Source organism: Amblyomma maculatum, chromosome 1 (genome assembly GCF_055883805.1).
Source record: "Amblyomma maculatum isolate TAMU_Amacu chromosome 1, ASM5588380v1, whole genome shotgun sequence".
NCBI classification, from domain to species: domain Eukaryota; kingdom Metazoa; phylum Arthropoda; class Arachnida; order Ixodida; family Ixodidae; genus Amblyomma; species Amblyomma maculatum.
In genome coordinates, this window is record NC_139344.1 from 293,650,334 (window position 1) to 293,665,615 (window position 15,282).

At 44.1% G+C, this 15,282-nt stretch overlaps 1 protein-coding gene across 1 annotated transcript; it reads left to right on the forward strand.

Moving 5' to 3' along the window:
* The first annotated feature begins 2,379 nt into the window (after positions 1-2,379).
* LOC146206817 (uncharacterized) lies at positions 2,380-4,621 on the forward strand. Its single transcript, XM_084587066.1, has 4 exons — positions 2,380-2,432; positions 2,581-2,777; positions 2,993-3,158; positions 3,981-4,621. Exons 2-4 carry the CDS (start codon positions 2,610-2,612, stop codon positions 4,142-4,144), a joined length of 498 nt encoding a protein of 165 aa, XP_084443192.1. The 5' UTR covers positions 2,380-2,432; positions 2,581-2,609; the 3' UTR covers positions 4,145-4,621.
* Positions 4,622-15,282: the final 10,661 nt, after the last annotated feature.

Sequence of the window (15,282 nt, forward strand, 5' to 3'; positions counted from 1 at the left end):
CTTCATCATGTTACATTTTCAGAATTGGAGCTCGGGCTCCTAATTGTACAGGTAGGAAAAAAATCCTTAAAAAATTGTAGCGAGCGCTACAATGCCCACAAATTTTACCCTGATAGGCAGTTTCACCCAATAGCACAGCGCACATATAAGGTAGATAGCTCCACCCAGAGATTTCGTCGCTCTGCTGGAATCACCAGACGTGCGCGCGGTGGCGGTTCGTTCATCTCGACCGGGGCCTTGCTGATAGCCGTTACCTAATGCGCATAGTCGTCGCGCTTGAAGTCCGGCCTCAAAGCGCGCATTGGACGAGCAATCTATGTAGGGGCTTTAAGCGATCTATGCCGGAAGCGCCCGCTGGCGCAGTGTTGCGAGGTTGCGATCTGAAGCAGCCTGACATCTGTAGACCTTGTAATGCGCGCCGCAATTTTTTCATTAAATTTTTTCCTCGTATGCCATTTGCTCCAACTCTGCAAATATAAGACCCGCTTCCCCCAAAATAAATAATTGGGCAGTTAGGCAACGTATTCGGTTAATTGCCTAATTCAACCATTCCTCCGCTCACATAGTGTCCGTCATAGCCCCCAATGTAGCTCTTAATTAAATCACAGGTCAGTTACCTTTTGTAAAACAAATTCGCACCTTCTAAAAAACAACTATGTAGTTGGCCTAGGCCTGCTATAGCTTTATTATACGTTCTTGCAAGCGCAGGCACATGCAGTTAGACTAGGACCATTTTGGCAGGAAACATCGATTTTAAGAAGTGTTCATCTTTTTAGCCTCTGTTAATGTTCGTTTCTGATTCAACTTTTGATACTTTCAAAAAAGTGAGTTACGGATACATTCAATATTTAAAATATGAAGTCTAATATTTTTACATAAAAATCAGTTGTCAAAATGGCTTGATCGTGTAACACCACAATCAGTTTCTGAAGATATTCTGAGAGCGTATTTTATTATTTGCATGTGTATGTGGCATGATAAGTAATTGCTTCTTAACTTCACAACCTAGCTATAACGATTCCTCTTAAACACACACACACACACACACACACACACACACACACACACACACACACACACACACACACACACACACACACACACACACACACACACACACACACACACACACACACACACACACACACACACACACACACACACACACACACACACACACACACACACACACACACACACACACACACACACACACACACACACACACACACACACACACACACACACACACACACACACCGATAAGGTGGTTCTCCGCGCTTCGTCGGCCTTCGCGCCCTAGATTCGTCCCGAAATATTCAGTTCGCTGCTTTAACACTCGGAAACAAGTGATTTATGGTTTATGGAGTTTAAGGTCTCAAAGTTGCTCTGGATATGCAAAATGCCATAGTGGAGCGTGCCTCCGAAAATTTCAACCACCTGAGGCTCTTCACACAGTACACAGCTACCTTACTTTTCGCCGGCATCGAAAATGGGCAGCCGCGGCCGGGATTTGGTCCCGCGTCTTCGGGATTACCAGTCGATCTCCTTACATATAGCGTGCTGAGCCACAGCGGCAGGCGTGTGAAAACAAGTGTTTTATTATTGTTGTTATTATTATTAATAATAATATTTTTTTTGCTGAACGTTTCTCAATCGTTGCAGGTTGCATGCCCCCCTGCAGCGGTCCGTCACGCCGCCTTTACAATCCGGGCAGAGACATAAGCCGCAGGCACCGCGGCGAGTCGCCGAGAGCACGTGACACAAAAAACCGGTATCCTGTGCTGTGCAGCGAAGTACGTGTCCTCCTCTGCAGGCGCGCGTTTTGGTGCTTTGGTCGCCTCGAGGCGGCCGGGCTGCGTGTCGGTGTTTGTGCTAGGAGTTGAGCCAGTTGAGCATTCTGGGGTTGGGGCTCTTCGCATATTAAAGATTAGCCCCGCTACGTGGCGTCACTTCGCGGATTCGAAGGTCGCCGCGAAATTTGAAGCTGACATACTCTCATATAGCAGTTCTTGAATTAATTGGGTTGTACAATCAGACGGCACTGAAACTGTATGGGACCGTAGAAAGCTATAGAATTGTGGAGGGTTTCGAATTTCGGAGTTCGAATTATGGAGTTTTTACTTTAACTATAAATAATAATAATAATAATAATAATAATAATAATAATAATAATAATAATAATAATAATAATAATAATAATAATAATAATAATAATAATAATAATATGTTTATTAAAAGGCAGTTGTACTGGTTGTACTGCTCCAGCTATATGATTGCCAAATGTAATTATGCAAGTACATGATCAGGAGTTACGAGAACTAGGAGGATAATAAAACGATCTATGCGGAATTGTTCTTTAATGATTTTTGCAGGACCAGCTTCGGTGTCACTGCAGCAGCAGCTGAACGACCTGTCTGCTCGATTTTCCGGTATGGTTTTACTTCCAGTGCCATTAATTTCCATTTTATAAACAGCCCCTTTAGTTTTAGGAAAAATAATTTATCCGCTGTGATCACAGCTCAAAACAAGAGACTGACAGTGAATATATCTTTTTCTACCGGTCTTGTCTTTTTGCAGCTTTCGAGCGGAAAGTTTTTGAAAACCAAATGAGGCTGCTTAGCGACATTGGAGCCGTCCGACAAATGTTGAATTCAGCGAATGCGGCTGGAATAGCGACTTTGCCGGAAGACTGCCCTCCCTTGCCAGCCACATGTGCAAGCCAAGTGTTTGAACTGGAAGAGTATCTGGCCGCACCTTCCAACATGGACAATTTGGTAAGTGGCATTTATGGCTTGAAACATGCATTCCGTTCTTATGTTTGTCGCTTATATTTTATTTCTCCAGTTGCACGATGCAATGCTGCAACTATTATTATTCGGTGATGAATATCTTGGCATATGTCATACTGATGCATAAATATTTTGTGATTGGTCTTCAACTTTACAACAAGTGAAGCTAAATCATTTGGCATTCGTGTCCATTTTTGCAGGTGAAATACTTCTCCAGATTTGGCGGCACGGATGCCAAGACCGCTGTGAGGACTGTACTAATGCAGCTCCTAACCAAACAAGCTGCGATGCAGTTCAGTTGGAGAGGCTCTCAAGGCAGAAAACATGCCTTTAAGGAGCAAGATTCCATTGTGGCTCTTGTTTGGGGTGAGATTCTTTGCGTACTATGCAAATATCTTTGTGTAAAATGGCGGCTCCGCTTCCATCACTTCAACTGCACATTCAAGTGAGATGTACAGTCGGGAACAAAAGTGGTGTACAACGCTCAGCCGGTGGTGGAGCTCGGGAAAACTGCATGCCAACTTTATCTAACAACATATATATCTAACGTCTATAGACAATAGTGGCAGTGCCGCATTTTATCCACATGCATCTGTCACTGTCCCTTACGCTGTCGCTAGATGGCATTTCAATACAGTTTTCCCGAGCTATGTCACCGGCTGAGTGTTGATACCATTTTTTTCTAACGACTGTACATGATCAGTATATGTCAAAATTTTCAATGTACCTCGTCGGCGGCCACGACAAGCCACTTTCGGCCTAAGCACGAACTCTCAGGACCGTGTTTGCGTGCGCTCCTGAACCGCACCGTAAGGGAATTAGGCAAGAAAGAGGGGGTGAAAGCGGAAAGAGGTGCGCCGTACGTAGTGGAGGGCTGCGGAGTAATTTTGACCAGCTGGGAATCTTTAACGAGCACTGACATCGCACAGCACACGGACGCCTCTCCATTTCGCCTCCATTGAAACGCATGCAGCCGCCGGTGGTCGAGTTCGAATCCGAGTAATCCGGTACAGTAGCCAGCATCCTAACCATTGCTCCACCGCGGCAGGATAGTCTTCGAAATAAGCTTTCAGTAATGACTTGAATCTTCTAAAGTATACAGCGCGACTTTGTAGAAGAAAAATTATTTGCAACAATACTATATTAAAGAAGGGGTAATACAATATCGTTTTTTTTTTTCCTTTAGAGCCTCCGTGAAGAGCTCCTTCATCGAAACATCGGTGACGCTCGTCGGCGAAGTCATTAAGCGGTGGCTGGTCGGAGCTCAAGATCGGGATGGAGGCAGAAATCAAAGGCGGGCACCACCACCACCCTCTCGAAGCCCGATTTCTGACCAAGCGGACATCCCTTGAGTATTGTGGACACTAATTTTTTGGTATTCAAGGACTTTTTGTTGTGCTAGTTGTATCATAATCTAATTTCTTTTCTCCCCTATTTCGGTTTCGGTTTCAACATGCGAGCGATGGCTGTGACGTCATATTTAGGCCACGAGAGCGTTCCTCTCCTCCTCTCTCGGTGATGACATGTTCCTTTTTAATGAATGTTTAGATCGCGGTTGCGGCAGTGTATTTTTCTTTCTGTATAATATACATCATATGGCAGTGTTTTCTGCTCATCATTTATTCGTTTTTTTCCTGGTAAACAGTTGCTTCATCACTATTGTATATAATGTTGCTGAATCAATATAACTAGTGTTTTTACCACTGAAGTGCATTTATGTTTTTGCTTGTGTGTATTAATCTACTCTCGGTGCTGACATGTATGTACCTTTTTAATGAATGTTTAGATCGCGGTTGCGGCATTGTATTTTTCTTTCTGTATAATATACATCATATGGCAGTGTTTTCTGCTTTTATCATTTATTAGTTTTTTTTTCCTGGTAAGCAGTTGTTTCATCACTATTGTATATAATGTTGCTGAATCAATATAACTAATGTTTTTACCACTGAAGTGGATTTCTGTTTTTGCTTGTGTGTATTAATCTACTCTCGGTGCTGACATGTATGCTCCTTTTTAATGAATGTTTAGATCGCGGTTGCGGCATTGTATTTTTCTTTCTGTATAATATACATCATATGACAGTGTTTTCTGCTCTTATCATTTATTCGTTTTTTTCCTGGTAAACAGTTGCTTCATCACTATTGTATATAATGTTGCTGAATCAATATAACTAGTGTTTCTACCACCTAAGTGCATTTATGTTTTTGCTTGTGTGTATTAATCTACTGAGGGCCCCGTGGCAGTCTGGGATTGGGAGCCTTGTCTATATCTCGATTTCTCTGTATCTATAAAACATACGTGCCAAATAAATTCTTATCTTGTGTTACCCTTAAAAACATTGTTTTGTTTAAACAGGTGAGCTAAATGTAACAAGATGAACACAGGAAGAGAGGCGACAGGATAGGAGCGCAACTTCCAATACTGATAACAAGAAGAACACCAAAGAAGCGCTGCTGTATATTAAACAAGGAATAAAGTCTTCGTCAGATACTTATTTGCTTTTATTCCTGATATCAGAAGAGCTGTTGCTTTTCTTTGCTTGCCTGCTGGCTCGTTATATGCATGCGTATCTAGAAAGCATCAACAAATGCATGGCATGTGTATCAGCGCAATGAGCAATACCGAGCGGATTACCGGCGCTTTAGGTCGTGTGCCGGCCATTAACCGTCATCCAAAAGCAGTCGGCCCACGTGTGGCCCGCATACCTTTACGTCGACAAGAAAGTACGGGCCGACGGTAGGCCGACCATTCAGAGACGTTGGCAGCTGGTCGGCACTATTGCGGCAAGTGGTCGGCCAGGTAGGGCCAAAAGGTCGGGCCTAGGTTTTTTGCCGAATGTCGGCCGACGTTAGGTCAGTGTCAATCCCCGACGCCGGCCCTCAGTCGGGTGCCGAAGGTCGGCCGGCCACTTTTTGGTCGGCGAGAGAGGTCGGCCCTACCTTTTGCCACACACTTTTTTTTGCTTGGGTGACGACCTCCGTGGTGGTTAGGTGTGTGCAGTGTAGCCTGGCTGCCACTCTGTTCACCCACAATGCCCGCTTCACTGGAGCCGGAGGAGTCGTTGCAGTCGTGAAAGCCAGCTTCGAGAAAACAGGAGCTCTCGTTGATTTCCGAGCCCGAATCGCCGGGTCCAGTCCCTGCGTCCCGCTTATGGCGTTTACGAGCTGGTTGCTGCTCGCATATGTTTCTTTCCTTCCTTTTTGGTGCCGTCTTGGGCACAAGGTGTGGAGGGTATAATGTTAACGTTTTGAAAATAACGATGTTAAAATAACCATCTTCTACATGCTTCTGTTTCGCACCCCAGTTATTTACATAACTGGGGTGCGAAACAGAAGCATGTAACCCCCCTCACATATAATACTTCAATCGGAGCCCGTGAGGTATTTGAATAAAAAAAAATAGCAGAACACAAACGAGGAACCTTTACTTACAGCGACTAATTAAGGTACATCGCGGCCTGCGATTGCACAAGGTTTTGCCGAAGTCACCATCTTTTGAATGAAGAAGCTGACGAAGTTTTTTTTTTTTTCTCAGATACACAATATGCACGAGACGCGGCCGGTTAATCGCGATGAAGCTCGTTGGTAATGCCGCGCTTACGGTGAAACATGCGCCTAATATATAACTGCGTCCATATGACATGTGTAGCGCAAAAGGACAATCGAGGGACACAGAAAAGGTACACAACACAGGTGCTGTCTGTAGCGCCTGTGTACACTCTTTGTGCTACTATAGTGCCTAGAATATGCACTATAGTGCTACACACTGCCATGGAGCACCGTTACCGACTCGCCCAGGTTTGCATCCTTGTGAATATAACTGCATGCTCTAAAAATGTTTCTCGCCAACAAGAGCAGTTGCCGTTTACCTTCCGTCATTTCTATCGATGCTTCGTTCCCATTGTACAGAATGCGTACTTACGTAGCATCAGATAGCGCAGTAATACGTACGCTCCTTGTTCTAGCGGTAGCCCCGTTTGCCAAAAAAGCAAGTCTTCTATGTGCACCACCGCTTTCTCTTTGGCATTTTTCTCTGCAGTCTAGTGAGAGGCACTGGGGAAACAACAATCGGGAACCGCGCTTCACCACTGGCGACACAGTAAAAAAAGAAGGGATACAGGCGAGCACAGAACGCGCGCACAAAACGAAAAAAAAAAAAAAACCGATGCAATCGTCGCCGAGCAGGTAGAAGTGCGGAACGACTCGCATGAGCAAACACCTACACCGTAAATAATCTACTGCACCTTCGTGAAAGCAAAAGACGCGCAGAAGCAGGTTTAACACGCACGCACAACACCAACAGATTGCCGTATTCTGAAGAGAGAAAAATGCGTCGTCTGCTCAGGTGGCACTCTCCCGACAAGCAGCGCCCTCTGCCGCTAACGATTGGCTTTCATTGCAAATAGCGCCATCCTCGCCCATAGGGAAGCGCGGGCGCTTGTCACACTAGCCAGTATATTCTAGGCACTATAACCACGACCTCGACCATGGCCGGTCTCGAGAGAGAGTGCGTTTCTCTCTTCGCGCTCTCTCCCTCGAGACCGGCCGTGCCTCGACCTGCGCATCCCGCCACTCTCTACGGGAGCGCGCGGCCGAAAAAATACCACGTGACCGCTGAGTAGGGACTGAAACAGCCGGTAGATGCCGCCAAAGCTCACCCCCAGAGTAATGCTCCCGCAGGGAGCATATACAGGCACGGCCGGTCTCGAGGGAGAGCGCGTTTCTCTCTTCTCTTACGGTCTCTCCAATGGGGTCTGTTTCCACCGCCCGCCGCGCCTCGGTGGGGTCGCCACCGCCCCACTGCTGCTCCTCCGCTACAACCGTTCACGCGCAAGGGAAACGCGCGCTCGCTCTTCGCTCCGTCCGCATCGGTTGCAACCGGCAGGTCCTGATATTTCACCCCTTATGGCTTATAGGAAGAAGCCGTAATCAGCGTCTGATTTATCGTGTATGAGCAATAAAATAGTCAATAATCCGCGTGCGCGCAAGAGCGCGCGCGCCTTCGTCAGTGCTGTCGCGCACGGTCAAATGAAGTTTCGGGTGCACTTACATCAACACTTTTGCCCCTAAATTTTTCACAAAACTATATGTACCATTTTATGCAGTGTGCCTTTGAAAGCTATAAGCAGGTATAGCGCGACCTGATGCTAGGGCATGGCAAACTGTTCAGTGGATATTCTGTCAACCGCTGCCGTTTTCGTTTAGAACAAAAGAGGCACTGACGAAAATTCATAGCACGTCTCAGATTCAGAGTAAGGAACAAAAATTTACGCATACAGTTAAAATTTCAGTTGTCTAGTGAAGTGGGCTGTTCTAGCTTCGTTTAAAACAAATCAGTAGGTTGAAAGACAGCAGACGTATACGTAGTCTCGCGACTGACGCACACGTAGACAGTCGTAGTCAGATTAATACAGTGATAACAAAATAAAAACATTTAATCAAGGAAATGGGCATAAAAACAGATATGCATAATTGAAAAGAGCAGCAAGCAATAAAAAAAAATGTCCTTCAAAGTTAACACATTGCACTCATTCATCAAAACGGTACATGCGGCTAGAAAATTAGTCTCAAAATCTTTCTGGACGGTTTGTGCACATAAGGAGCTGGCCTTCGTTCCTGTCTGTCACCTTCTTAGCATAATTGACAAGAATGATTCTGAGAAATTTCTCACATATTAAAGAAGCAGACCTTATAGCATGGCTATTGTCAATGCCTTCCAGGCAACTCAGCAAAGGTGAGTTCTCAAGTGCTGGCTGGATTAAGATTTGAAGGACTTCAAGGACATTTGTGTGTGGCAGGTGCATGACAGCTTTTTCAAAAAAAGACACAACCTTGTCCAAGAGGGCTACAAACTCTGGTTTTGGATAATGCAGTCCGCTAGAATCTTGTCCTCGCAGAATAGTGTACATGGGGCTGCTTCTTTCGCTGGTTTCAAGAAGGATAGCACAAGCGTCACACCCGAAGTCACTGATTAACTTCACAATGTGTCCAGCGACGTAAGCTAAACCAGAATACGTGACAGTGGGTAATGGGATGACAGGAGATACCATCACTTCTTTCAGTTCCTCGGTTACTGATTGCGGCAGAGCTGAAATGATTTCGTCGGTGTCGACATTAGGTGTCTAGGCGCGCAATACAGCGCGACATACAACTCCTATAGTCACCTCTGAATAAATCACACAGAGAAAAGTTTTTATATCCATTATTGAGGAGTGTCCCTTGAGTAACAGTGGCGAATGTGTAATAAGCAAAGCATTCTACCAAAATAATGGGGCAGCGATTGCTCTCTAAGGCAGGCATTACTGCACAGATAGTTACAAGGAACTATTAGTTCAAAAACATACTAGAAAAAGAAAGAAAATGTTGCTAGGAATGAGTGCTTGAAACAGATTTCCTGTTTTTTCATGAAATAATCATGATATCATGTAAACATTTCATTAAACCAACGTTTATTTGCAAATTTGAAATAATGTTTATAATACATCATAAAACATTTGCTGGTCTATAAATTATCGCAAAATTGAAAACAAAACTTAAAAGTGTTTACTCTGACGTTATACTAATACTTTATGTCATGTAAGCATTGTGCAACTTACATTACATTTTATAAAATTATTTTCATTTTTGGCGTTACCTCGATGGTTTCTCATCTAGAGCTGAAAGACGGTTTTGCCATTGTTGCTGTTATGTTTGCCTTGAATTAAGAAGCTTCGATGTGATCACTGCTCATTCACTTTTTTTATTCATCTTCTTGTATAGGCCTGGGAAAAAATTCAGATTAAAATGAACAAAAGTAGATACCATGCCGCAATACATGTCATATGCTTGTCGAGCATTTGCTGAGCGACAGTGTTTTTTTAATATAAAGAGTCCATTCACGTGTGTAGCACGCTGACAGGATGCCGCTGCAGCATCTACCTTCTGTAATCGTTCATTTAGGGGCTGCACTCACCACGAAACCCGCGGGCGACAGTGCGAAACCAGGCAAAAGCCACCCGCCGCCACTGAAGCAGATGCGGAGTGAACAGTGAGCAGGTCGCGCCCCTTGCGGCGGCGGAGAGCGTGACTCAAGGAGAAAAGTTCCCATTGTTCACGCGGCGATTGAGAAGGCCGTAAGAAAGAGCGCGCGCTCTCTCCCTCGAGACCGGCCGTGATACAGGAACACTACGTGGGGGTAAAACCCCTTGATGCTTTGAAAGTTACGCCAACGATTGAACTTTGCCGCCGCCGCGCTACATCCTCGCCTCCTCCTCGCCCCTTCGCTGAGGGCCGGCTCTCCGCCCGATTTCCTGAGCGACGATTGGTCTCCCTGCCGTTGTCCTTGGAAACCGACGCGCGTCCGGCGTTTTCCTTGTGTTTTCTTTTTCCATCGCGCCATTTTTCTCCTAGTCTCGGCGAGCGAATATTGCGCGCTGTGCTTTTATTGCAGCGTGCAAGCTCTATGCCGTGCTGTTGCGCGTACAACTGCAGCAAGCGGCCCGAAGATGGTTATGCGGTATTCATGATATCTCAAGGCAAGCGTGACGGCTTGCGCACGAGTCAATGGATTCACAAGATTAGTCGAAAGACGTTTATTCCTAGAAAGAACAGAGTTGTTTGCGACGTCGGGTGCCTTTCTCACTCCCCGTAATAACGTGTCAACTGACGCTGCGTTTTTTATTCCTGCTTGCTCCTCTACGGCGGCAGCATGTTCATTGTATAAAAATAAGGTTGTCCTCTGCAGCATGCTGAATATTCTGCGAGGCTCCAAGGATCCATTATTTAACACGCTTCGACTTCTGTACAGTCAGAAACAGGGCGCTATAATCTGCTTTTTGCTGTCAGAGATAACTGGAAAAGTACAGTCTCTCGATTGCATTTGTCGCGATTATGCTAGGATCCCTGGCCTCCTTCACTAAAAATCAAAATTCGGGCTTAAGAGCTAGCCTTTCCAGCTTGTACTTGTAGTGTGCGTCGGTTACTCGGGAGCAATTAATGCTGGCCCTGAAAAATTCTTTGGCAAGTAAACCCGAGGTATTGCGGGTAATCTGCACTAGTTAGGTCGTATGACATTTTTTTTTCAATTCTTGAATTTGTCTTGCCATGCTTCGACGCACGCGTGGGTTAAAAAATATGCGTTCGTTTTATCAGGGATACGGCCAATGTGCAGGAGGTGTTCATATGATCACACACGCTTCACTTTGACCATGACTACTAGGCGTTGGCAGGTTACCTTCGCTTTGAAAGCTGGAGCTCTAAAACCGCGATTCCGCGTATTCATTTATTGCGAGAAAAGTTATCCCATCGATGTCAAATCAGCCGGAATCATTGCATCAATTTTCTGTACTTACGAAACTTAAACAATCAATAATTATATAGTTATGATGTAAAAATAAAGGAACATTTTGCGAGCAACAATTCTTAACACTGTAACATATTACTCATTTCAATTGTATGCAAGAAGATTTTTTTTTTTCACCTAGCCTGAGTGATTAACTCATCGCTCTATGTTCTAGCTACATTTCACTGAAGACCAGTTTGAGCCGCCAATATTACACGAACTCGAAAAAAAAAAACAGGCCAAACGCAGTTCCATCAATTTTCTCTCACCGACCTGTCCTGAAGTAAAGGAAGCCTCCTCGACAGAGACATGAACCTCGCTCTGATAGTAGTCAGTTATTTCTGTGGCTTGCTCTTTTCCGACCTCCATTTATGAGAAAACAAGAACGTATAAGAATTAAAAGTCAATGTATAGTTGTATCGTCAGATATTATGAGATAATAGAGATATGACTGACAACGTAAGTCAATGAAAATTGAAGTATATCAATGGGTAATGGGGCGGCATCAGATTAAATAGTGATGGTTATGAATAGTGATAGGTAATGATGGTGACTGTTACGAATAATAATAGTAAATTATAGTAATAGGCCCGGATAGTGAGGTGATAGTGTTCGTTGCGGATAGTGACAGTTACGATAGGTCTCTGGCATTAGTAGATATAGTGATAGATATGATAGCGATAGGTAATGAATTGGCAGTTATATGCTTTCTCATTTCCGCACGTTGAAGACCTATGTGCACCTTGTAATTTTTTTATTTGATTGTTGTGTTCAATGAAATCAAGCTCTTTTACATAGCGCATGAGACCACAGCATGCTTGCCCCAGAACTTCAGTGTGTCGGCAATAGGGCCCACCACTTCTACCAGTGTACCCTGCTGTCTTTTAACCACACACGAAGTCAGTGAGGGGCCGCGTACTCATAAAATTGTTTAATTCCTCCATCAGCATCATATCGAGACTGCCGTGGCAAACCTGTTCCTTGCCTCGAAGCAGCAAGGAACAGCTCAAAATTTGGTTTTATGCAAAATTAACTAATTAACGCAGATTATCGCGGATCGCTAACTAGCACAGTGCCATTACACTTGGCCTAAGCTTTCCAACGGTATACGGTTCGATGTTGCAGCTAAAATTTAGATTTTAATTGCAATTTACTAAATATCAATTAATTTGGCTCAGTAATTGATCGAAATACATGTACAATTAACCAGTAATCCAATCTCATGGTTGATCACGTGACATATACCATGCTTAGAGAGATAGCTTGACAGTAGCGAAATAGACTAAGTCCTGCTTTGACCTTCTCTGATCTTAAAGTTCAAAGCACCAGCCTGGATCGTTTTCCGAAGTTTTACCGCGGTGACAGATTTCACGCTCTAAAAAAAACAAACACAAAGTCAGAGGCAGTACTAGATTAAGTGCACAAAGTAAAACCTTATCATAAGACTTAAAAAGTGTCTGTAGCACAGAACTCGCCTGAAAGTTTTGTTTATCAGTATTCCCCTTTCAAACAGTTCTAAGAAGAAACCTATCAATTCATGAACTTTACTTTCGGCATTCTCAATGCTTTTCTCGCAATTTTTAAAAAAAAATTTGTGCACTCCTGAAGCGCAGACCTGTCCCAAAAGCTCGCGCTTCTCTCACTGCTGCGGCCGGCCGGCGGGCGTCAAGGGGAAAAAGCGTGTCGTGCGCAGCGCTCGCCGCCGCCGCGCGAGGAGAATCGAGGAGGGAAGAGCGGCGCGGAGGAGAGTGTCGCTACTTTCAAATTATCAAGGGACTTTACGTGGGGGTAAAGTCCCTTGATAATCTGAAAGTAGCGACACTCTCCCCCGCGCCGCGCTTTCCTCCTCGATTCTCCTCGCTCGGCGGCGGCGAGCGCTGCGCACGACACGCTTTTTCCCCTTGACGCCCGCCGGCCGGCCGCAGCAGTGAGTGAAGCGCGAGCTTTTGGGTCAGGTCTGCGCTTCAGGAGTGCACCAAATTTTTGAAAAATTGCGAGAAAAGCATTGAGAATGCCGAAAGTAAAGTTCATGAATTGATTGGTTTCTTCTTAGAACTGTTTGAATGGGGAATACTGATAAAGCTTTCAGGCGAGTTCTGTGCTACAGACACTTTTTAAGTCTCATGATAAGGTTTTACTTCGTGCACTTAATCTAGTACTGCCTCTGACTTTGTGTTTGTTTTTTTTTAGAGCGTGAAATCTGTCACCGCGGTAAAACTTCGGAAAACGATCCAGGCTGGTGCTTTGAACTTCAAGATCAGAGAAGGTCAAAGCAGGACTTAGTCTATTTCGCTACTGTCAAGCTATCTCTCTAAGCATAGCATATGTCAAGTGATCAACCATGAGATTGGATTACTGGTTAATTGCACATGTATTTCGATCAATTACTGAGCCAAATTAATTGATATTTAGTAAACTGCAATTAAAATCTAAATTTTAGCTGCAACATCGAACCGTATACCGTTGGAAAGCTTAAGCCAAGTGTAATGGTACTGTGCTAGTTAGCGATCCGCGATAATCTGCGTTAATTAGTTAATTTTGTATAAAACCAAATTTTGAGCTGTTCCTTGCTGCTTCGAGGCAAGGAACAGGTTTGCCACGGCAGTCTTCATATGATGCTGATGGAGAAATTAAATAATTTTATGAGTACGCGGCCCCTCACTGACTTCGCGTATGGTTAAAAGACAGCAGGGTACACTGGGAGAAGTGGGGGGCCCTATTGCCGACACACTGAAGTTCTGGGGCAAGCATGCTGTGGTCTCATGCGCTATGTAAAAGAGCTTGATTTCACTGAACGCAACAATCAAATAAAAAAATTACAAGGTGCACATAGGTCTTCAACGTGCAGAAATGAGAAAGCATATAACTGCCAATTCATTAACTATCGCTATCCTATCTATCACTATATCTACTAATGCCAGAGACCTATCGTAACTGTCGCTATCCTAAACGAGCACTATCACCTCACTATCCGGGCCTATTACTATAATTTACTATTATTATCCGTAACAGTCACCATCATTACCTATCACTATTCATAACCATCACTATTTAATCTGATGCCGCCCCATGACCCATTGATATACTTCAATTTTCATTGACTTACGTTGTCAGTCATATCTCGGTTATCTCATGATATCTGACGAGACAACTGTACATTGACTTTTAATTTTTATACGTTCTTGTTTTCTCATAAATGGAGGTGGGAAAAGAGCAAGCCACAGAAATAACTGACTGCTATCAGAGCGAGGTTCATGTCTCTTCGAGGAGGCTTTCTTTACTTCAGGACAGGTCGGTGAGAGAAAATTGATGGAACTGCGTTTGGCCTGTTCTTTTTTCGAGTTCGTGTAATATTGGCGGCTCAAACTGGTCTTCAGTGAAATGTAGCTAGAACATAGAGCGATGAGTTAATCACTCAGGCTAGGTGAAAAAAAAATTTCTTGCATACAATTGAAATGAGTAATATGTTACAGTGTTAAGAATTATTGCTCGCAAAATGTTCCTTTATTTTTACATCATAACTATAATCATTATTGATTGTTTAAGTTTCGTAAATACAGAAAATTGATGCAATGATTCCGGCTGATTTGACATCGATGGAATAACTTTTCTCGTAATAAATGAATACGCGGAATCGCGGTTTTAGAGCTCCAGCTTTCAAAGCGAAGTTAACCTCCCAACGCCTAGTAGTCATGGTCAAAGTGAAGCGTGTGTGATCATATGAACACCTCCTGCACATTGGCCGTATCCCTGATAAAACGAACGCATATTTTTTAACCCACGCGTGCGTCGAAGCGTGGCAACACATTCAAGAATTGAAAAAAAAAATGCCGTACGACCTAACTAGTGCAAATTACCCGCAATACCTCGGGTTTACTTGCCAAAGAGTTTTTCAGGGCCAGCATTCATTGCTCCCGAGTAACCGACGCACACTACAAGTACAAGCTAGAAAGGCTAGCTCCTCTACAATCCCGAATTTTGATTTTTAGTGAAGGAGGCCAGGGATCCTAGCATAATCGCGACAAATGCAATCGAGAGGCTGTAATTTTCCAGTTATCTTTGACAGCAAAAAGCAGATTATAGCGCCCTGTTTCTGACTGTACAGAAGTCGAAGCGTGTTAAATGATGGAGCCTTGGAGCCTCGCAGAATATTCAGCATGCTGCAGAGGAC

What these genes read in the sequence shown, in the direction of transcription:
- LOC146206817 (XM_084587066.1), top strand. Translation starts at nt 2,610, where the DNA reads ATGAGGCTGCTTAGCGACATTGGAGCCGTCCGACAAATGTTGAATTCA. An exon ending in CTTCCAACATGGACAATTTG is followed by an intron (nt 2,778 to 2,992) that starts GTAAGTGGCATT and finishes CCATTTTTGCAG; the next exon opens with GTGAAATACTTCTCCAGATT. An exon ending in CATTGTGGCTCTTGTTTGGG is followed by an intron (nt 3,159 to 3,980) that starts GTGAGATTCTTT and finishes TTTCCTTTAGAG; the next exon opens with CCTCCGTGAAGAGCTCCTTC.